Genomic DNA, 22,952 nt, shown 5'->3' with positions numbered 1-22,952 from the left:
TGTGTGTGTGTGTGTGTGCAGCATAATGAATATGGAAATATGCTTAGAAGAATTGTACATGTTTAACCTGTAGTAGAGTGCTTGCTGGCTAAGGGAGAGGGGAAAAGGAGACGGAGGGAGAAAAAAATGGAATTGGAAAATATTGCAAAGGTATTTATAGATAGTTGAATACTATCTTTGCATGTATTTGAAAAAACTAAAAAGGTATTATTAAAAACAGAGAAAAATTATACCTCAGTTTCCCCAAATGATTATAGAATATCCTTTAAAAGCAGTAAATGTTGTTATAGAAAGCCTCTATTCCCAACCTCCAAAGAAAGATGGCCCAACAAATAGACCCTGGTCTACAAACAGGAACTATGTCAATGTCTGAGGAGTTTGGTGTGGACAATCTGATTCTATCTTGTCCTGATTATTATCTTCTTCTTTCACTACTCTCTCCATGTAGTCTGCTTTTATGATGGCACTTTCTTTTGTTAGTCCCTCCCAGGTTTGGAGAGCTTGACTGATATATGGACAGATCAGAAGTTTATAATCCCTAGATGGAACCTAGATACTTTAAGTATTTAAATACCCTAGAAGTCATTTAAAGAGGAAAGAAGCAGGTAGAGGAATGGTACCATGTCCCTATCAGTCCCATACCCTGTCTCTGGGCATATTTTTTAAAGGAAATAATAGATAGCATTTATATAATATTGTAAGGTTTACAAAGCATTTTGCATACATTATTTCATTGTATCCTCACAAAAACCCTACAAGGTATGTATGTATTAATCATCTCTGTTTTTCAGGTGGAGAAACTAAAACTAAGAGGTTCCATGAGTGTTTGAGGCTGAATTTGAACTCAGATCTTCCTTGCATGACTAGGTGATGCAATGTTCTTATCCTATACCACCTAGTTCCCCTGATATAGGGATTAAGGGACTAGCTATGTGTCCTCAAATATGTACATATATATATATATATATATACATACAGAAAGACACACATACACACACACATTCTTGATGCTCATATGGAGTATCTGTCCCATGGTACAAGAGAGTAATATGGAGAAATGAATATAATGCTGTTTGTGGAGTTGGAAAGATTGTAGGCCTTTCACAAATATTTTTGGAATGAAAAAGCATTGGACCTGTATCACATAAGGTATGACTCTCCTAAGGTGCCTCCACATAAGTCCTTTCATTGGTCATTAAAACATTCCCATAAAGCAGGCAATATGATGAGTTCATAAAAATCATAGATTTGGAAATGGAAGGAATCTCTAGTCCCATCTAAATTTAATCCCTTTATTTTACAGATGAAGAATTGAGGCATAAGGTCATATAGTTACTAGGTATCAGGTGGGATGTGAACCCTGATATTTGCATTCCCAAATCATTCCCTCTTCTCAGTGTTTTATGCTGTCCTGAGGCTCAGAGAGGGAAATGACTTGCCCATGTTCATCTTGTGAGTTAATGGCAAAGGCAGGATTTGAAACCCAAATATCCCTAATTTTGGTTAACACCTGACCCATTTCCCTCCCCCCTCCCATATTCCAAAGGGATCTAGATTCCGGGAACAATTCTTCCTCTCCTCTTCCCAACAATCTCTGATTGGATCCTGGCAGCTGGTGGTGCAGACCAAGGTTGAGACCAAGGATTTGAAATAAGTGAAACACAAATTTGGTCAAGAGGAATTCTGGGGTGTGTTTCTTCCTACCAGTGGTTGGAGGAAATGGTGAGATTTGGTGCTGGTTCTAGCTGGCTCAGTGGGGTTTTTGTTTTGGTTAATATTACAGTAATAATATTTTTCTTTGGGTCTGGACTGGTGTTCAGTATCAGAGCAGTTCCTGGCTCTAATTTGCTTTGGTTCAATCCCCTGTTCAGTTTTATATGCTTCCTAATAACCCTCCTCCTCTCTCCAACTCCCTCCCAGCTCTTTGCCATAGCCCCAGGGAAGGAACAGCAATGTGGTTCTAATTAAATAATGGTAACCTAGCAGGGACTCCCTGCCCCCAAGATTTCACCCCTTCTTTTGCTCACCCCCTTTCCTCTCTTTCTCTGCCTTGCTCCCATAAATACCCACCCTTTTAGTCCCTAAGCTGAGACAGAAACCTGGAGGCTCTGGGCCATAGCCAAACATTGAGCTCATAGAGGATTTTTTTCTTGGGTGCATGAGGGCACAATACCCAGTCACAGCTGTTTGCCTCTGGAATGGTTTTATGTGGTGATCCTCTCTGCCAGCTAGCTCTGGTTTCACTGAAAAGGATGAGTAATGTATGGCCAGATTCATTATTCAAGGACCTTGTTATAGCCACTGCTTACAACCTGCTATTCCCAGTTCCCATAGAAAATTTCTCCATGACTCATCTGGTCCTGAAGGGGCTAGGTCTCCATGGCTTCCTCACCCTATTTACTATTTCTAGATAATAGACCATGTACCACTGCACTCCCACTGTCATCCCTCTGCACATTGAACTAATTAGCTTCCTACTCTTCAAGTCCAGGGATCATGTACATAGGTTCTCCTTATATATAAGCAGGAGGATGGGGATACCTGAAAGGTCTCTATCATTCCAATTCTCTCCCTGTGATGGCTGAAAATTGACCATTTGAGCTTTAGCTATCTCTTCTGGGAAAGGTGACACCAGGACAGCAACTAGAAATTTTTGGATCCAGCATGGCACAAACCACGTCCCAGTGCAAGTGACACAGAATATACACTCAATGTTGTTAAGCTTGAACACTGGGAAAGCTGCTATGGTTTGTCAAAAAGTCTAACAAAAAGGAACTTGTAGGAGATGTGGATGCCAAATTGTAAGGAGAAAGTGGCTGCTAGGGTGAAGGAAGGTAGAATATGGAAACTTCCTATTTTTTAATATTTATTTTATTTACACATTTTGATGGATATCTTTTGTCTTTATATCACCTGTATTTCCCCTGTATTCTTTCTAATCCCCTTCCATAGAATCAAATCTCACAATAAAGAAGAAAAACCAGCAAAACCAATGAAAAAACGTGATGTTAAAATATAACACTCTATACCTGAGGACTCTCTCCTCTGCAAAAGAATGAAGCGGGGAATAGGGAAGTGACTTTTTATATTTCTTCTTTGAGATCATGTTTGGTCATTATAATTTTGCAGCATGCAGTTTCAATTGGTTTGTTTTTATTTCTCTTCCTGTTTGCACTGTTATAGTCACTGTATATGTTGTTTTCCTGCCTTCAACTTTACATTAATTTGTATGATTTTAAACATAGCCTCCTGCTAACTCGATAAAATTCTGTTGATATTTAGGTAAGAGACTTCTGGTACACCATAAGCAAATCAGGAGAGCAAGGAATTGTTTATCTGTCATATCTATGGAGAAGGAAAGAATGAGCAAATAAAAGATAGAGAACATTATGAAATGCAAAACAGATAATTTTGATTACATTAAAAAGATTTTGCACTCCAAAAAACCCCAAATATAAGCAAAACTAGAAGGAAAATAGAAAAATGAGAAATAATTTTATAGAAAATGTTTCTGATAAAGGCCTAATTTCTCAAATATATAGACAAATGAATCAAATTTATAAGAAGACAAGTCATTCCTCAATTGAAAAATGGTCAAAGATATAGACAGGCAGTTTTCAGATGAAAAAATTAAAGCTGTCTTTGGTCATATAAAAATACTCTAAATAATTTTTGATTAAAGAAATGCAAATTAAGACAATTCTGAGGTATTACCTCATACCTACTAGATTGGCTAGTATGACAGAAAAGAAAAATGATAAATGTTGGAGAAGATGTGGGACAATTGGAATACAAATGCTTTGTTGAAGTTATAAACTGATCTAACCATTCTGGAGAGGAATTTGGAACTATGTCCAAAGGGCAAACTGTGTATACCCTTTGATCCAGCAATACCACTACTAGGTCTATGTGTCCCAAAGAAATAATAGAAAAGGCAAAGGACGTACATGTACAAAATGTGTATAGCAGCTTTTTTTGTGGTGACAAAGAATTGGAAACTGGGGGAATGTCCAGAAATGTTTCTATTGGGCCTGTATCCCCAAAGAGATCTTAAAGGAGGGAAAGGGACTTATGTGCAAAAATGTTTGTGGCAGCCCTTTTTGTGGTGGCAAGAAACTGGAAACAGAGTGGATGCCCATCAATTGGAGAATGGTTGAGCAAATTGTGGTATATGAATGTTATGGAATATTATTGTTCTATAAGAAATGACCAGCAGGATAATTTCAGAGAGGCCTGGACTTACATGAACTAATGCTAAATAAAGTGAATAGAATCAAGGGAACATTGTACACAGTAACAAAATTATGTGATGATTAACTGTGATTGACTTGGTTCTTTTCAACAATGAGGTGATTCAGGCCAATTCCAGCAGACTTATGACAGAGAGCCATCTGTATCTAGAAAGAAGAGTACGGGCACTGAATGTGGATCACAACATAGTATTTTCACCTTTTTGTTATTGCTGTTTTCTTGCTTGTTTTTTTTTTTTCTTTCTCATTAATTTTTTTCTTTTTTGATCTGATTTTTCTTGTGCAGCATGATAAATGTGGAAATATGTTTAGAAGAATTGAATAGGTTTAACCTATATTGGATTTCTTGCTGGAAAGAAGGAGATAAAGAGAGAGGAAGAAAAAAACAAAAGTTTTGCAAGGGTGAATGTTGAAAACTATCTTTGCATGTATTTTGAAAAATGAAAAGCTGTTATTTAAAAAAAAAAAGAAGCTTGACAACAACAACAAAAAGGAAATGATGAGCAGACAGATTTCAGAAAAACCTGGAAAGACTTACATGAATTAATGCTGGGTGAAGTGAGCAGAACCAGGAGAATATTGTACATAATAACAATAATATTGTGGGATGATCAACTATGATTGATTTAGCTCTTTTCAGCAATACAATTGCTGAAAACAATTCCAAAAGGCTCATGGTGAAAAATACTTTTCAATCTAGAGAAAGATCTATGGAGTCTGGATGCAAATGGAAGCATACTATTTTTACTTTTGTTTGTTTTGGCTTTTTGTGACTTTTCCCTTTTGTTCTGTTTCTTTTTTCTCAACATGACATATGTGAAAATATGTTTTTATGGTTGCACATGTGGTAACCTATATCAAATTACTTGCTATCTGATGTAGGAAGGATGAAGGGAAAAAAATTGGAACTTAAAATCTTATTAAAAATGCATGCTGAAAACTATCTTTACATGTAATTAGAACAATTAAAAACTATTTTTTAAAATGTTTCACAACTGGAACAAAAAATTTGTACCTATGACATATATTAATGTTTAAACTGCATTTTTAAATGCATCCTCTAAATTCAACGTCCTGATTATCTGATGATAGCTGAGATACTAGGTGACAGCTGTGATAAGTTCCCAGCACTTCAGTGTTATTGAATCCATCAGCCCTTCTTCCCAGTTGCAGATTTAGGGATTTAGGTTAGATGGAAAACAAACTTTGTTAACTTTACCCCCTTGTCAAGGCCCACCTTGATCCTGATGCTGCATATTTGACTCCCCCACATTCCAAAATCCCTTCCCTACCTGTTCACAGAGAGTGTCAATTGGTCCAGACATGCTTTGATCTTGTTCTGGGCTTCCAGATGAGTCATGCTATCTGCATTCTCCCCATTAATGGCCTGGATCACATCTCCTGGGCATAGGTTGGCCAAGGCTGCCTTACTGCCAGGGTTTATCTGTAGAAGAAGGAAGATAGGTCACTCATTTCTTGGAGCTAAAACATCACAACCCAACCTCTCAGATCCTACCTTCCAGAAACTGGATGTGGTGCAAATTCTTTTTCCTGGGATATTTTACTTTTTTACTCCCTGAAAATTATCGTCATAGAGAAACTTCTTAGAATGGTCCTATACCTTTTTGTAGAACAGAAAACTAAGGTGCAGAAAATGCTTACTTGTTTAACATCACTCAATTAGTAGCATTTCCTGACTTCCAAGCCAAGCACTTGCTTCACACACTCCCAGGCACATGTTTTCTAAACTGAGAACATCCACGGAGATACTCAGCTGAGTTCCTTTGATCAGCCCTTCCCTTGTGTAAACTGTTGGCCTCAGGCAGGGGTCTGTCTGCTCAGCCTGGGGAGAAAGGCAGACTGGGGCAGGAGAGGACAAAGATAGTCTCCATATCCCTAAAGATCGGTCTTTTCCCATAAAGCAGCAACTGTCTTCTTGGTTTGCAGAAGCAGCTGGTGGTCTAACTGGAGACACTGTTTTTTGTTTCTCTATGGATTCCTCACCCCGTTTATTGCTTCCAAACAACACAGAGTATCTCTGTTGCCTTTGAGTATATTAGCCATGCAAGACAAGTGATGTACAGAATCTTTCTAGACCCTAATGGCTTCTCTAGCAGACAGCTCACAAAGAAGTGAGAGAGTCATGATTAATTTAGACTGCAGGTGGGTACAGCTATACCCAGGGGGAAATGGAGAGTGAAAATAAAAAGATCGAACCCCACAAAGAATTGGGACAATAGCAACAACAGTAAATGGCACAGCAACATCAGTTATTAGAAGACAGAAGAGAACAGGCATTAACATGGCTCCACTAAGTGCTAAGCATTTTTTTTTTTTTTTTTTAACAAATGTCTCATTTGATTTTTGTCTAGTGAGAAAGGTAGGACAGCAGTCGAGAGAATGCAAGGTTTGGAGTCAATAAGGTTTGATTTCAAATCTAGCCTCAGACTGATTTCTTGTTAAGTGCCCTTTCCATTCTGCCACCAGCTGCCTCTAAAGCAAAGACAAAGACAATATTCTATTGATATCTTGGAAATTTCCAAGATGGACCCATTAAAGTTTGGATGTATAGGCCTTTTCTAAAACCTACAGACAAAGCCCTGGTTAGAAAGCTGTTTGTTCAGGGGGTGGCTAGGTAGTACAGTGGATAGAATGCTGGCCCTGGAGTCAGGATTCATCTTTCTGAATTAAAATCTGGCTTCAGACACTTTCTAGTTGTGTGATCGCGGGCAAGTTAAAAAACAAAAAAGACAGAAAGCAAGCAAGCTGTCTCCTCATATCTCTTAAACTTTAGTGTTGCCACATTTTTCAAGACCATTACTATTAAAAAATGAAAGCATAACACTTTAGACATGAATCTAGAGTTAGAAGGGACTGTAGAGGCCAGCTAATCCACCCCTTAAGTAGTAGTTAAGAATCAAAGAGGATTTGAATCCAGGTCCTCACTTTTCTGAAACTAGCTCTCTGTCTATTATAGCACACAGTCTCCCAGTCTTTTTGCTCAAAAATACAGCTGTCTCTCTCTATTTCTCTGTTTTGATCCTTGCTTTCTTTCTGTCACAACAAGCCTACAAGGTAGGCATTTATTTGACAAATCATAGAATTATGTCTGTCTCTCTGCCACAGCAGCTGGTCCAGATGGTTTAGAGGGTAATTGCTTGATCTGGATTAAATCATGACTCCAAGAGAGAAAAAAGTTGAGACTCCTTAATCTTAAAGCTTAAGGAGCCCAAGGCTTTGAGCACAGGGTTAATTATTGTTGAAAGACTCAGCCCTCTGTAGAATGAGGAAGGGGCTTTTGTCCTTACCTTCCCTCAGCTCAGAAGACTTCCTTGCAAAACCATTCACTGACATACTTGGGGTGAAAAACATGCATGACTTAAAAGCTGAAGCCAAAATCCATTCTCTAGAACCATAGTACAATCTCACAGAAAACACTGGGAACCTGGGTTCAGGGAGAATGAGGATAGTCTTGGTCTAAAAAGCACAGCCTCACTGAGACCTGCCCCTTGTCTTCAGTGACTAACTGATGGCATAGGAAAGCCCAATCCATGCTCATGTTCCTTGGAGAGTTTTTAGGGGATGATGTAGAAGGGTTTGTCTGAGATGGTAGACAATGATGGCTTGATTTCAGCAGATGATGGCTGCAGGAAGTGTTTCTTTCACCAGATTTCTGAATACCAATAGCATGTGAATCAAACTTCCTCTTGTCCCCCATGTCCCTCACATTTGTGCATGTACATGTCAATACATATACTCAAATATAAACCAGTTTCAAGTACATTTGGTTGGAGTTGAGTTGAAGGATAAAATTCTATGAAGGCCATACCAACCCAACCATTGGACTTTGATCTTGGGGTCCCCTATGAAAGTATGACATGCTTGCTCAAAAGGCTAACATAATCTTACTTAGGTCCCTCAATACTCTATCCTGGTCAGACCTCAAATGAATGGAAGGATGAGATACAGAAGGCAACCAGAAAGATAAAGAGATTGAAATAGCAAAACTACTATCAGTCAGTTAATCAGCGAAGTATTTACTAAGTATTTATAAGGGTTAATCTCTGCAAATAAAACTGACCTGCCCTCAAGGAGCTTCTATTTTATTCCAGAAAACAACATATATAAGTACAAGTAAGTATACACAAAAGAAAGTAGGGAGAGCTCTAACAGCTGAGGGTGGGAAGGAAACACTTCACACAGAAGGCTGATTTGTGTTTTGAGAGATGCCGGAAATTCTAAGAATCTCTTGAAGGAATTAGGAGAATGATAATAGTTGACATTTATATGGCACTTTAAAGTTTGCAAGGGTTTTTTCACATACATTATTTTATTGGAACACTACTACAAGTGTCTATAATGTCCACTTTACAGATGAGAAAACTGAGGTTTAAAAAGGCTAGATTTCTTTATGGTCACACAACTAGTAGCAGAGGCAAGGTTTGAACCTAAGTCTTTCTTACTGTTTTCTTGTCTACTGACTTCCAGGCTGTCTCTCTGGAGAAGAGATGAAGATTTGGAGGGAGCCATTAGAACAGACCTTAGAGTATTTAAAAGGATGTCATATATAAGAGAAGTAAGATTGATTTTGCTTAACCTAGAAGGCTAAAGTAGAACTAATAAGGAAGAAATTATATAGAAAGAGAGACAGAGACAGAGAAAGCCAGAGGAACAGAGATTCAGAGAGAGAGATAGACAAAGAGAAATAGAGGCAGAGAAACAGATATACAGAGGCAGAGAGAAAACCTGAATATCAAAGAGTCTTCCAAAAATGGAATGGGCTATCTCAATAGAGAGTGAGCAGCACATCACTGCAAGTGCCTGTATGACTACTTTCCAGGTATACTGAAGAAGGAATTTCTGCTCGTTGGATTTTTTGTTCCTTCCAAACCTAGTATTCTGGGAAGTTCTATTCTGAGCCTTTTCTAAAGGATGGTTAGATCATAGCAGGAAGGGACCTCTTAAGAGGGATATTTTTTTCCCTTCTTGTGTTAATGGGTAGCATTCCTTCTGACATCCTTTCCCCATCACCCTCTTACCCCCACACATAGCAAAGAGGGAAAGTTAGAAATGTTAGCATCTTAATAACTGTACAGAAGGGGCAGACTGAGACAAACAGGGTTAAGTGACTTGTCCAGGCTCACATAGTTAGTAAGTGTCTGAGGTTGGATTTGAACTCAGGAAGATGAGTTATCCTGATTCCAAACCCAGTGCTCTATTCACTGCAACACCTAGCTGCTATCTGATACATAGGAAACAATTATTAAATGCTTGTTGACTAACTCATCCCTTTGCATCATATATCTTATAGTTTATCATTTCATAAACATAATAGACTTTCAGCAAAATCATCAACTAAACTGCTATAAATAATACTTCCTCAATTTGCTTCTTCCTAAAGCAGTCTGCTCATTTCTGATCAATGACCCTGATATGCCTCAACTGGCTTCTAGTGTCCAGATACTGCTCTCCCCCAATATTTTCTCACCTCAAACTTTGCAAATTCCTCTGATAGAAAACATTATTGCTGCTTCTCCTCCAGTGACACTTTTCACAATATCCCAGGAAACTTAAAGCATCTTTGTTTTTGCAATCCCTGTGAGAAGGGGAGCTTTTTCCTCCAACTCACACAGGAAGGAAACCTCCCATGTGGTCTCATGAGGATGAACTTTGAATCTATGATCAATGCAGGGTTCGATCATGATTTCAGAAGACTGATAAAGAAGTAAACTTACCACCTTGTGACAGAAAGTTGATGGATATAGAATGGACACACATTTTCAGACAGGGCAAATCTGTTATTTTAAGGTCATATTTCTTCTATTGAGAGAGAAGGGAGTGGGTAATACAGTTGTAAAAATAAAATAAAATAATTCAAGAAAACATTTAAAATACATAGAAGAAAAAAGAAATTCAGCAAGGAACACAAACAGAAAAAGTTTGTTATATTAAATTTAATATAAAATTTTTAAAAAGCAAACTGCACATAAGAGAAGCTTATAGTTTCATGTATTAATATTTTATAGTTTATCATTTCATATAAATAATATTTTAGTATATTAGTATAGAACCTGTGGTTCTTTGTATATTAAATATTTATGCTTGATTATGGAATCAAAATCTAAAAAAAGACAATTAATTTAAAAATAAAAGAGCCCAAGACTAGGAGGCTGTTGGCATCCCTTTCCTACTGATTTGCTCTGTATGTGGTCTTGGCTCAGTCCCTTTCCTCCTTTAGAATTCAGTTTCCCCATCTGGAAAATAAGGGCATTAAGACTATGTAGTAAACATGTTCCTTCTCTTCCCTGGTAATACATTTTTCTTTAATAACTAATCATAGATAGCAATAATATCTGTCTGCCCAGGTTGCATGTACCTTTGGAATCTAATGTTTATTGTGCAACAAGAAAATGATATTCACACACATGTATTGTATCTAGACTATATTGTAACACATGTAAAATGTATGGGATTGCCTGTCATCGGGGGGAGGGAATAGAGGGAGGGGGGAATAATTTGGAAAAATTGAATACAAGGGATAATATTATAAAAAAATATATATAATAAAAATTATTAATAAAAAAAATAACTAATCATAGAGTGAGAAGCACATCTCACAAGGCAGAAGGATTACATCAGATCAGTTATCCCCTGTGAACACAACTCATTTCATGATTTTTCCAGAAGTATGGTGGTACAGAGGAAGGAGTGATAAACTTTCCTGCTAAACTTGGAATTGTGAGACCCAAATGCCAACTCTGCCATTTATTTTGTGTTACCTTGAGAAGATATTTCTCTCTCACCATGAAAAGTCATGATCTCTCTAAAGCTCAGCTTCTTCATAGGGAACACTGGACTAAATGATTTCTGAATCTTCTTCCAGCTCTTAAGATAGTGAATCTTTTATTTCCCTTTATCTGGGTGAGGATTCTAATCTTAGCCAGGTTGTAGGATATAAGGTGTAGAAGCTTCACCTCTTAGAAACTGGGGGCAGGCCCATCTCAAAGTGACTTTTGACAATGGCTGTCAAAAACTGGTTCTAGATGTTTTTTGTTCTTCCATTGACACACATGCTGCTGTTAGAATTCAGGGAAGCAAGACAAGTCTGGGAGATGGGGGTTTGGTCCATGATGTAGTTAACTAGCAGTGAAGGGCAGGAACTTATATGACTTCAAACAGGCAAGTAAAGGAAGTAAGATATAGAATGATGGGGAAATCCATAGTGCCAGAGTCACAAACCCTGAACTCCTGACTGCAAGGACCTTACCAGAACAGGGGATTTTCCTCCTAAACTTATAGAACTTTAGATTTAGAACTGGAATGGACACCAGAACTCATTTAATTCAACTCTTCATTTTATAGATGAAGCTGAAGGACAGAAGGAAACAACTTGCCCAGAGCCACACAATTGACAGTAGAGATAGGAGTTGAACCCAGAACTGTTGGTTGTTCCTCATCCTCTCTCCCTTTCTTCCTTGTCTCAACTCAGGACCTGAGCTGGAAAACTTGCAGAACCTGCTCATACACACAAACACATACACACTTGTACCCCAAAGAAGTGAATGCATAGTTCTTGACACATTGAGAGAAGTGACTATATCCATGCCATGGGGTCATGGATGGTCAGTGTGTCTATATGTGTCACCTTGGACAAATCACTGAATCTCCTGAGTTTTTTCATCTTTAAATAGAGAATGACCTCATTGACTAGTGAGGTCTCTTTCCATATCTAAATCTGTGATGCTTTACTTTTCTAGGAACAGGAGAGAGAAGTTCCTCCAACTAGTTATTGGGGAGAGATGAGGACTAGAACATCATCCTTTGAGGTCCATGGAGTCTTCTTAATGGGAAAAGTCCTTATTTTTGTCTTTGTTTGAGTCAGTAAGTGGACTCCTATTATGTCACAGGTGTTAGGCTCTCCAAATGATCCTGACTTAGAGTGCTTCAGTTTCCTCATCTACCAAACAATTGCCTAGATCATGAGGATGTTGTGAATATCTATTCAAGTAAGAGTTGAGGATATACCAAACGATGTGAGAAAAGAGAAATAAACAGGATGTCCAGCTTTTCCTAGGACACTAACTACATTAGGGCAACTCTTACTATAATGTAGACCCCATCAATGTTCAATTGTGGCTAATCTGAATCAATCCTCAGGTATAGCTTAGCCCCAAGTCGAATTCTGCAAGAATCATAGGACTAGTTGAAAAGGACTTTGGAGATCAAGTAGTTCAACTCTCTCATTTTGCAAAGGGGGAAACTGAGATGAAGAGACGGAGTCAAAACCAGCCCTGGACCAATGGATTAAAGGGCTGGGAAAGGAATGGGGACTATCATCCCTAAGCCTCTTTCTATTAATTATGAACACTACAACTGCTCCCACAGTTCTATAACTGTCCCTGCGGTGTATTTCCTCAGCTCCCAAACCCTTCAATAGAAGGCCAGACTTTGACTTCCCCTGACTTCCCACAATGACTCACACAGCATTGCTGTGTCACACTTTCCCTCCCCTTCAGATTTTCCTTCAAAGCTCAGTTCTAATCCTACCTTTTCCACGAAGCTTTACTTGATGATCTCAAGCTAAAAATAATATCTCCTTCTGAAGACCCAAAGCATTTATTTAAAAGTCTATGCTACTAATATGGAGTTTACTATACATTCATTTAACTATGTCAAGTTGTATAGAGGTAACTCTGGACTGTCACAGTAGAACAAACTCTGGCAGGACCTATTACACTAGAAAGATTAGGAGAATGGGCAGGAGCCTCAATTGTCCCAGCACTCAGGCTAGCTCTCTGGAAAGGTGACCCTGGACCTAGCTACTTATGGAGGAGGGGATAGGTGAAGGTATTGGTATTCCTGGTCACAGCCTTCTTAAATTAGGAGGTTTGTTTTAAATCTTCCTTCATAGAAAAATGGGAGAGGCAAGGGAAAGGGAGACTTTGGTTACAAAAAAAGGCCAGCTTTATTTTTCTAAACCTGTCCAACTTTTCACTACTTATTCCAACTGAGAAGCATTTCTCTTCTGACAGAAAAGTCAAAATAGCACAATGTGAGGTCAATAGAAGTTTCATGGTCCTTCACTCAGAGTTTCAGTTATGACTATGATGCTTACTCAATCAAAATGTCTGAATTTCACCATTACATCATCTTTTCTGTAAATAACATCCTCTCTAAATGCTTTTTAAAAAATTATTATTATATAATAGGATGGTCCATCAGGTGAAGGAGGAATGAGAGTAGTGTAAAAACAAAAGATATAAACAGTGAGTTTATTAGACACTTTCCTCATCCTGGATAGGATTGTTAATGTGAGAATCCTACAGTGGTGGTACACGTAATGGATATGAAGTCACGAAAAGGGTGTTGAAAAGAGAAACAACATGTGTAACCTATATCAAATGGCTTGCTTTCTCAATATGGGAAGAGAGAGAATTTGGAACTTGAAAAAAATTTAAAACAATGCTAAAAATGTTTTGTATATAATTGAGGGGGAAAATATTAAAATTAAAAAAAAAGAAAATCAGGAAATTTGAGAGACAAGCAGAAATAGCTTTACCAACTGTGTCAATCCCTTGCCTGTACCTGCTCATCTGTAAAACACAAAATCACAGACTGAAAGCACTTCCATCACCCATCCACCTATACCTGGAGGTCTAATACAGCCTTCCCCACAAGAGGCTGTATGATATCTACCTGAAGACCTCTGGGAAACGTTTTTTCCCTCTTCTTATATTTAATTTAAGTCTGTTTTTTTAGCAATTACCAGCCCATTGCTCCTAGGTGATTAGGTCACTAATAGTGACCAGCTGAAAGGCTCTAATTCTCCTTTCACATGGCTTTAGTTACTTTAAAGTTGGCTACCTTCCTCTCCTTGTGCCCTCTAGATACTCAGCAGACACACATACACATCTTGGAGAAGGTCTCTCCCTAGTATGGCATTTATGGCTGCTCCACCAGCTCAGCTGGTGTTAATCCATGATTTAATAAAGTAAACAAGGAAATCTGTAACCAAATCTGAGGATATTTCAAGGGCATCTTTTTTGTACTAAACGTCTCACATGTATGAATAAAACCAAGTTTCTACATTATTTGGCCAGTATCCTTCCTAATACGTATAGTTTAGAATTTAACACATTTCTTACTCCAGAAATGGCTTGACCAAGACCAAGTTCACCTAGACTAAAGCCTACCTCCTTCTGGACATCTACCTCTTTTAATGACATTTAAATTTTGAATAGTGTTTTTTTGGCTGTTTTGCTGTTTTTTGACTCATATTAAGTTTACAATCAGAGATGTGCTGATAAATGTTTAACAATTAGCTCTTTAGGAAAAAAATGCACATGACACACTTTAAAGTTTTATCTTTCATAACATTTTCATCATAGTTTTCTTAACTCTTAAAAAACCAACAAAATAATAAGTCAAGCCCTGCTCTGTAGTTTTGTTGATCCCTGAGGTATAAATGGTCACAGTGAAAATTTTGCAATCAGCCCCCAAGAGCCAGTAGATTCAGCAAACGCCTATTAGATCCTTCAGATCTTTTCTATTTTAATATTTTAGCCATTCTATCACCATCTTGAACTTATGAAATATTTTTTCTTTTTCTTTTCATTTGATATTTTAAGCTCAAATACCAAAAAAGTATTTCCATATGCCCAGCAGAACACAAGACTCCACATGAAACTGAGTTTCAATCAACTTTACACTTCTTTATTTTCTTTGAAACATATAAAATATTCCATAAAACACGTTCTTGTTTGTACTTCCTTCTAAACTTTCCTCTATTCTCTTCTGGGCATCATTAACAATGTTTCAATGACCATCTTTTGGGAAATATTACTATTGCTAACCCTCCATTTTATTTTCTAAGCTACTTTTTTTTTCCATTTCCTCCAAAGAATTTATTGCATTTGTTATCTCTTGCTTCTTTTCTTCTAGGTATATATGTAGTTCTTCTAGAAAATACTTTTTGCTTCTTTGAATCTTTGCTTACAGTTATTATGAAGGTAAGTTTGCAATAATTTCTTATATTGCTCAGTGTTTTTCTTTGACTGACTCATCTTTCCAGCTTGAGTTCCTGAACTGGAGCATTTGTATCGGGGCCAGACTCCTCCTCCTCCTCCTGCTGTACTTTTGGACAAGATGGTTTGCCCTGCCTCAAATTTCCAGGATTCTTGTGCTGACTGTCACTTCTTGGGCTTAGGCTTTGCTGGATCTTTGAGGCTCCAAACATGGAATTTTAGGGCTCTTTTTGGTGTCTTAGAACAGAGAATTAAGGACCTCACCATCCAGAGAGCCTCAACTATCTGGGTCTGAGCACTGAAGCACTGTACTTTCTGGAATCAAGATAACTGCTGCCATGCCCGCCTTCTGACCATCATGAGGTCTACTGTATTTGCTGTATCTGGACACAAAGTCTTAATGACTATATACCTTTCCTATTGCCCTTGAGCTTTTGACTGACTTTTTGTTCAGTTCTGAGGTGGAAGAAATCACTTATTTTAGTTTTCTCATTGGATTTCTTGGCCATTATTCAGAATTTTCCTGGATTAAGTATATGAAAGCTGGACAGTGCCTGCCTTCTGTTCAGGTAATTATCTTGGCAAGAAAGCATGAAAGTGTTAGGGTTTTATTTTTCCTGAGTCCAAGTATAGAACATTGCCTATTGGATATTTTGAATTGAATATCCTCTCAAACTCAACATGACCAAAACAGAACTCATAATCTCTTTTCTCAGACCTAATTCTTTTGTTAAATTTCCTTTCTCAGTCAAGGGAATCATCATATTTCTAATTTCATAGGTTCATAATCTTCATGTCATCCTCAACTGTTCAATCACCCTCACTGCATATATCCAATCAGTTAGACATCAGTCTCAACATTTCTACCATCATATCTCTCAGACCTTCATTATCTTTCACTTGTTCTACTGCATTTGCTGCCTAACTGGATTCTCTTTCTTCCTCCAGGATCTACCTTCCCAAATCCATCCTTAAAACATCTGTCAAGGTAGTTTTCCTTATACACAAATCTGGCCATGTCACTCATTTACTCAATAAACTCTAATGGGTCTATGTTACCTCTAAGATCAAATATAAACTCTTCTGTTTGTCATGTAAAGCCCTTAATAACATGGCTCCAACCAACCTTTTCAGCCTTTTTAACATTATTCTCTTTCACACAGTTCAGTCATGCTAGACTTCTTATTGCTCCTTACATATAGCACCTCATTTCCCATCTCTATGACTTTACTATGATTGCCCCCAGGCCTGACATCATTCCTTTCTCATCATCACCTCTTAGAATATGGGTAGCTTCCTTTAAGGCTTACTTCAAGTACCACTTTCCACATAAAGTCTTTCCTGGTTACCCCAGCTACTAATACCTTTCCCTTCAAAGGACATTGTATTTATTTTGTAAATATCCATATATAAACACATGGTCTCCCAGAGCTAACCTGTAAGCCTAAAGGCAGAGAACTTTTTACTATGCTCTTTCTATGGTTAGTAGGTACTTATTACTGATTGATTAATCCCTATTAAATTTCATCTCCTTAAGCTTATCCTAATGTCCTAGACTGTCATTTTGGATCTCATGATTCAATGTGTTAGCATTGCATTCTAATTCATGTCAGCTGCAAATTTGATAAACATGATCTCTCTGCCTTCATCCAAGTTACTGATAAGAATGTTAAACAGAACAGAGCCAAGGACAGATCCTTAAGGCCTTCTCTAGAAACCTCTCTCCAAGGTGAATGACCCAACAAGGACTATTCCTTTCAGTCAGTCAAACAATACCAAAACACCCTAATAGGCCCACAATTCACTTTGTCAACAGCGACAAGATAAAAGACTTTGTCAGGTGCTAGGTAAACTATTTTCTACAACATTTCCTTATCTGTTGATCTAACTAGCATCCTTAACTCAAGAGAAATAAATGAGATAGTTTTGCCAAGACTGATTTTTTACAAAGCTCTGCTGAGTTTTAGTTATCATCATTCTTCTTTTGAGATGCTCATAAAACATGCTTTTAATAATAACTTCTATGTGACAAACGTTTTTGAACATGGACTCTATGAGAATGCTTAGTTTGCTTATGCTTGTCAGCTGAAATTCTCTTTTTTTTTTTAATTGAAAGGGTCTGAAAGAGAAAATTAAATGCTTATTAACTAAAAAATGAAAATAAAAACCCAACAATATGTTCTAGGATTTTGCCAGGAATCATAGTCAAGTTTAGTGTCTCATACTTTGTACATTCATATCATTTTCTCTTTTTAGAAAATTAGGAATCTGATGTTATTTATCAGGTGACAACAATTGTCATATTCTCCATTGTTTTTCAAAGGCAATAGTGCTTCAGTCATTATATCTCAAGCTCTTTCAGTATCCTGGAATATATTTAATTTAGGCCCAGATATTCAAACTAATGAATGTCTGCTGTGTTCACTTAAATTCTCCTAACTTCTTTATAGTTGCAATCTTTTACTAATTTGTTTTTTCCTTGGCACTTGGCCTTGGGAGGGCACTAGCAATATGAAAGCTAGGGAAAGGCTTCTTCCAAAGCTGAAATTTTTAGATGAGGCTTTACAGGAAGTCAAGATTGGTATATTTTGTTTAACTGTGTTGCAAGAGACTGTTCTTTTATTTTTAATTTTTGATAGAGGTGTGGAATTGGGAAATAGAAGCAATGATTTTTTAAAAAGCATTAATATAACATTTCTTATATTTCCCCCCCCCCCCCAGCAATCGCTTCCTGGCACATTTGTACTCCTCCCTGTGCTTTCTATTGCAAAGGAAAAGATGCCAAATATTTGGAGGTGAACATGAGGTTACCAGGGCCAGGGTTTCCGAGGTTCAAGTACCTCCCAGCAAATTCCATCCTGATCCACCTTGGATGAACTTTCCTCTGTTTATATAGCCAGTAATAATTGGATTTAGTAAACTTTTTGAATGTTAAGTGTGTGTATATATGCATATATATGTATATATGTGTGTGTGTGTGTGTGTGTGTGTGTGTGTGTGTTCATTCTCACCCATTCTTTCTATTTCTTCCTTAATCAAGTTCTCTCAGCTCTGATTTTTGTTACCTATCTTTTCCTCCCTTCAGAGCAGGAAGGCATTATCAATGGGTTTCTCCACAGGGGCTGGCTGCAGCTGCTAATATGTGGATTGGGTCATCTTAACTATTTGTCCCTGAAACAGAACACATTTTCTTCTGGAGTCCTGGATGGGGTGTGTGTGTATGTGTGTGTGTGTTGTGTGTGTGTTGTGTGTGTGTGTGTGTGTGTGGTGTGTGTGTGTGTGTGTGTGTGTGTGTGTGTGTGTGTGTGTGTGTGTGTGTTGGAAGGTCTCTAGTTTAAAGGCAAGGCCCTCGCTGTGTCTGCTCCCATCAGCCTGGCTCTTGTTACCCATGATTTAATAAAATAAACAAGGAACTCTGTGAACAGGTCCAAAGATAAATTGTCAGCATCTTATCTGTGTTCTGCCATGCCTTGTCGTCAGTCCCTTTACAAGGAACATTTGTCTCTCAGAGTCTGAAACTTAATAAGTCTTGCTTCCCTCAGCAACTCCACCACAAGCTTGCTGGGCCTATCCTTATAATAGGGGAACCTTTCATGAGGAAGATTATTTAAAATCAAAACACTCATCATGAGCCCACACAGGGAGAGAGGACAAGCCACAACTCAACCCAGATTAGCCTCTGAAGCAGGCTGACAAACCTCTGGGAGGATGAGCTAATGTACAGGTAAGGTTGTCGTGGGGAACTGAACCCTCTCCCCTGAGAATACTCCAATTCATAAAGTAATCAGTGCTTCTTCCTCCCAGCACCTCCCCCTCTGGGCTGCCATGGAAGGTCCATAAGGTGAATTTAAAAAAGGTATAAAAAGGGCATTTCAAACATTAGTGATGGAGGGAGGTTGAAGCTCTCAAATAGAGTAAACATAGTTAATGAGGCAGGGGTTCATTTTGGCTCCACTGTGGTTCAGGTCACAGATTACAAAGTACTTTGTCTGATAAAAGGGTCTCACCCAAGGACAACACACTCTGAAAATCAGTTCCAGATTTCTGAACTACAGCTCCTTGCTCTTACAAACACTCTTCAAAAATCCTGGGTTCTGCTCAATCCTCATGCCCCCAGGTTCTTAGTGACCTTGAAAATAAAGGTATTTTTTAAACAAGAAGATGGATGACATGTCAGAATAACTGCATTTCTACTCTCTGGCATTAGGATGAACTCACTCTTCACCAAGGATACAATGGAAAACAACACTGTATTTTGAGGTTGAAGGGCTTGGAATCAAATTCTGACTGTGACTGTGGATCAGTCATTGAAACATTGTACCTCCTTTTTTTCCTCTATAAAATGAAGAACTTGAACCATCTCATCTTGGAAGTCCTTTTCAACTCAATATCCACTACTAAGGCAGTGCTAAGGCAGTAAAGATAGGGAATACAGAGAGGCCAGTCATACATGCAACAGGAGTCTCCATGCTGCCTTTACAATGACAATTCTATTTAAATCCACGTAATTCAATGCTGTCATTGGATTAATTTTCATTCTAGATCTGAGATAGGCAGAGCTTAAACTTCATTCTAAGGTTCATGAACAAATAATGAACAAATGACCCAGTGGATGGGAAGATTCAGACTCAGCCACTTACCGCATTATGATCCTGAGCAATCATGTAACCATTTTCTGTCTCCATTGAAGAAACGTCAACTATAATATACAGTAATAGTAACATTTATCTCTCAGGGTTGTTGTGAAGATCAAATGAGGTAATATTTATAAAGGGCTGGGCATAGTCTGGAATGTAGTAGGTTTTTAATAATTGTTTCCTCCCTTCTTTTCTCTCTGTTCCCCTCCTCTCCTTCCTTCCTTTTCTCCTTCCTTTTTTCCTTCCTTCCCTTTCTTTCCATCCCTTCTTCCTTCTTTTCATCCCTTCTTCCTCCCTTCTTTCCATTATGCATCACAGCTGGTAGGTGCTTAGGAATAAAATACTGCCTCCTCAGTCTCCAGAATCCTGGGGTTACTGAAACTATATTCTTAATGTTAAAATCATCTGGGCCTGGAAGATATGAGAGCCACAAAAAATGGCAATGAACAGAAGTCTTAAAGAATTTTCTTCAAGTTTAGAGAAAATGATGTGGGAAGAAATCAGTATTTTACTCTGTAGGTTCCAGGAAGACAACAGTGATGGAATGAAGGGCTAGGACTGGTAACCAGACAAAACTGTACATTCAGATGACCAGGAGATAGAAAACCTAAAAAACAGCGATAGCCCAAGGCACCAATATTCCCCAAGACTATTTGATGTCACTAAAGGCATTTTACGAGGCAGTATAGCACAGTGAAAATGCCACTGGCTTGAGTCAGAGGATGTAGTTTCATATCCTACTTTTGACATACACTATCTTTGTATTCTTATGCAAGTCATTCTTCCAGGGAACTCAGTTTGCTCCTCTGTAAAATGAAAGGATTGGGTATGATTTCATCAGGGTCCACAACTGCATCATTATGGTTTTTTGGAAAAGGTTAGGTTTTTTGTTTGTTTTGTTTTTAACCTTTCCCAGAGTACTTTCACTCTGGGTTCCAGAATTCAACTGAATTCCAACAAAAATGTATCAGTCATCTTCTGTTTTTCATCCTTTTAGGAATTCACCAAAGACTCCATTTGTCTAAAATGAATTTCATTGTGAAATCCTTTTGAACTCTGATTAGGAAGGCAGTTCAATAGAGAACATCTTGCAGGAAAGTGGATAAAATGATGTAGACTTTGGAAGAGAATTAATTATGTTGGATCTCAAGTCTATGTTTTCAAAGTAGATTTTTCAATATTAAATGACCATCCAACTAAATGCATTTAAATGTATTTCCCTCCCCCCAGGAAAGTCAGATAAATGTAGACTCTGAAGGTGTGCCTTGAATTCCTGATTTCTTCATTCCTACAGCAAAAGTAAATCTTGTGCCTTGTACCTAATGAGTACTGGGTAAATACTACAGATTGGTTGGTGGTTGATAAGATTGACCAGAAAATTTGTGAATAGCTAGTGAATTAGGGAATACCATGTCCTTGCCCTCCATTCCCATTGTTTCTCTTTCTAGGGATAAATCCCATGACAAGACACTGGCTATATCACTGAGTTCAAATGCCCTTTTGGTAACCTTAGGACAATGTTCTCTGGGTCTCAATTTTTTCATATGTAAGATGAAGGAGTTGGGCTAGATCAGGGTCTTAGACGTTTTCTACTCATGATCCCTTTTTGCCCAAGAAATTTTTATGTAACTTTGGGCATATATACATATATATGTATATGTATATATACCCATACATATATATATATGTAAAATTGAAATGCAAACATTTCTATGATTTCTCTAGAAATCAAACATTTATTGATAATAAATCATAATTTCATGACCTTTTTTGAGGTTGTAAACCAGTTTAAGAAGCTGGGGGCTAGAAAATGTCAAGATTTCTTTCAGCTACATATCTATGATCCTATGACCCTCCCCCCCCCTGCCCAGGGAAAACACAAGATATAGAGATTCCTTGCCTACTGGTTCAGGGTCTGGGAAGGATGTTGGAATGAAACTCCTCTTCCCCCTTATAACCATGTAAGTTCATCAGTGTCAGAGGAAAGGGACTGCATTAGTATGGGGTATGTTGATTCTGAATAGGGTGAATAAGAGAAGGGAGGACTGGATCAATGAACCCTGAAATGAAGGGAACTATGTAGTTCTATTCTCACTTACAAAGGAGAAAGTGAGAAGTCTGGAGTTAAGTAGCCTTGGCATTAAGTCAGAGGATTCATCTTTGGAAAATGAGGCAAAATCCCTGAAGAGAAATTCATACACTGTCTACTACAGAGAGAAAACAAACAACTTCCTGTTCAGCATGTACAAGTAAAATAAACTGAGTGAAGCTGGCTTACAGAAAAGGAGAATTTCATTCCTTCTTTTGGTACAGCTTCTAACCATCTGTGAGCACAGGATTGGTACTCTGGTTAAACTTCCTTAGAAGTCAACTCTAGAAGGTGTCTTTTTAGACTAATCAATTGGCCAAAAAAAAAAAAAAAAAGTATCAATTATTATTTTTCAAAGGGAATTTCTAAATGATATATAATAGCATGTATAGCATGTGAGTTGTAAACTACAAAAAATCCTTCATGGATCAACTGAAGTGTCATCTTCTACAGGTAATCATTCCTGATTTCCCATATCTTATGTCCTCCAAATTTCGCAGATAAAAGTGATCTATTTCTCTGCTAATTTTTATTGTACATTGTTTGACAACTTATTTGCATTTCTTTCACTCTTGTATCACAGTTACTTGGTGACATGTATATACTCCCATATCTCAGACAACTACTGTTAGCTCCTTGTGAATAAAGGCTTGTTTTCCCTTTTGTATCTCCTGTACCCTACACGGTGTCTTACACAGAAGGTGCTCTGGCACAACATTTGTTGATTTAAATTGGACCCTGACATATAAAAAAAATTGTATCTTATTCTTAAGTTATAATCCTAATAAACATTGTTTTGATTAAAAGCCATAAGTTCCTGAAGTACCATTTTGCAGAATGATATGAAAATAATTAGACAAAGATGAAGTAATCTATACAACAATGAATTTATTAATTTGTGAGATTAAAGTCAGGAACCACTTTTGGTTTTCCTCATCTTGACTATTGTTTT

At 37.7% G+C, this 22,952-nt stretch overlaps 1 protein-coding gene and 1 long non-coding RNA gene across 3 annotated transcripts in view; one reads left to right on the top strand and one right to left on the bottom strand.

Annotated features, from left to right (window-relative positions):
* The window catches only part of LOC141556596 (uncharacterized), a 113,003-nt gene extending 111,387 nt beyond the window's left edge, over window positions 1–1,616 (top strand). Inside the window, exons 5-6 of the long non-coding RNA XR_012486580.1 lie at window positions 792–867; window positions 1,547–1,616. This is a non-coding gene — a long non-coding RNA (uncharacterized LOC141556596). The remainder of the gene's footprint in view (window positions 1–791; window positions 868–1,546) is intronic.
* PDLIM4 (PDZ and LIM domain 4) overlaps window positions 1–22,952 on the bottom strand; it is a 100,663-nt gene that overhangs the window by 66,955 nt on the left and 10,756 nt on the right. For both annotated transcript variants that reach the window (XM_074290976.1, XM_074290977.1), the window contains exon 2: window positions 5,543–5,694. In XM_074290976.1, the coding sequence (XP_074147077.1) occupies window positions 5,543–5,694 (152 nt within the window). The remainder of the gene's footprint in view (window positions 1–5,542; window positions 5,695–22,952) is intronic.

The sequence above is a fragment of the Sminthopsis crassicaudata genome, chromosome 2 (assembly GCF_048593235.1).
Source record: "Sminthopsis crassicaudata isolate SCR6 chromosome 2, ASM4859323v1, whole genome shotgun sequence".
Taxonomy (NCBI): Eukaryota; Metazoa; Chordata; class Mammalia; order Dasyuromorphia; family Dasyuridae; genus Sminthopsis; species Sminthopsis crassicaudata.
Note: the sequence above shows the minus strand (reverse complement) of the source record. Positions and strands in the feature narration are given on the sequence as shown.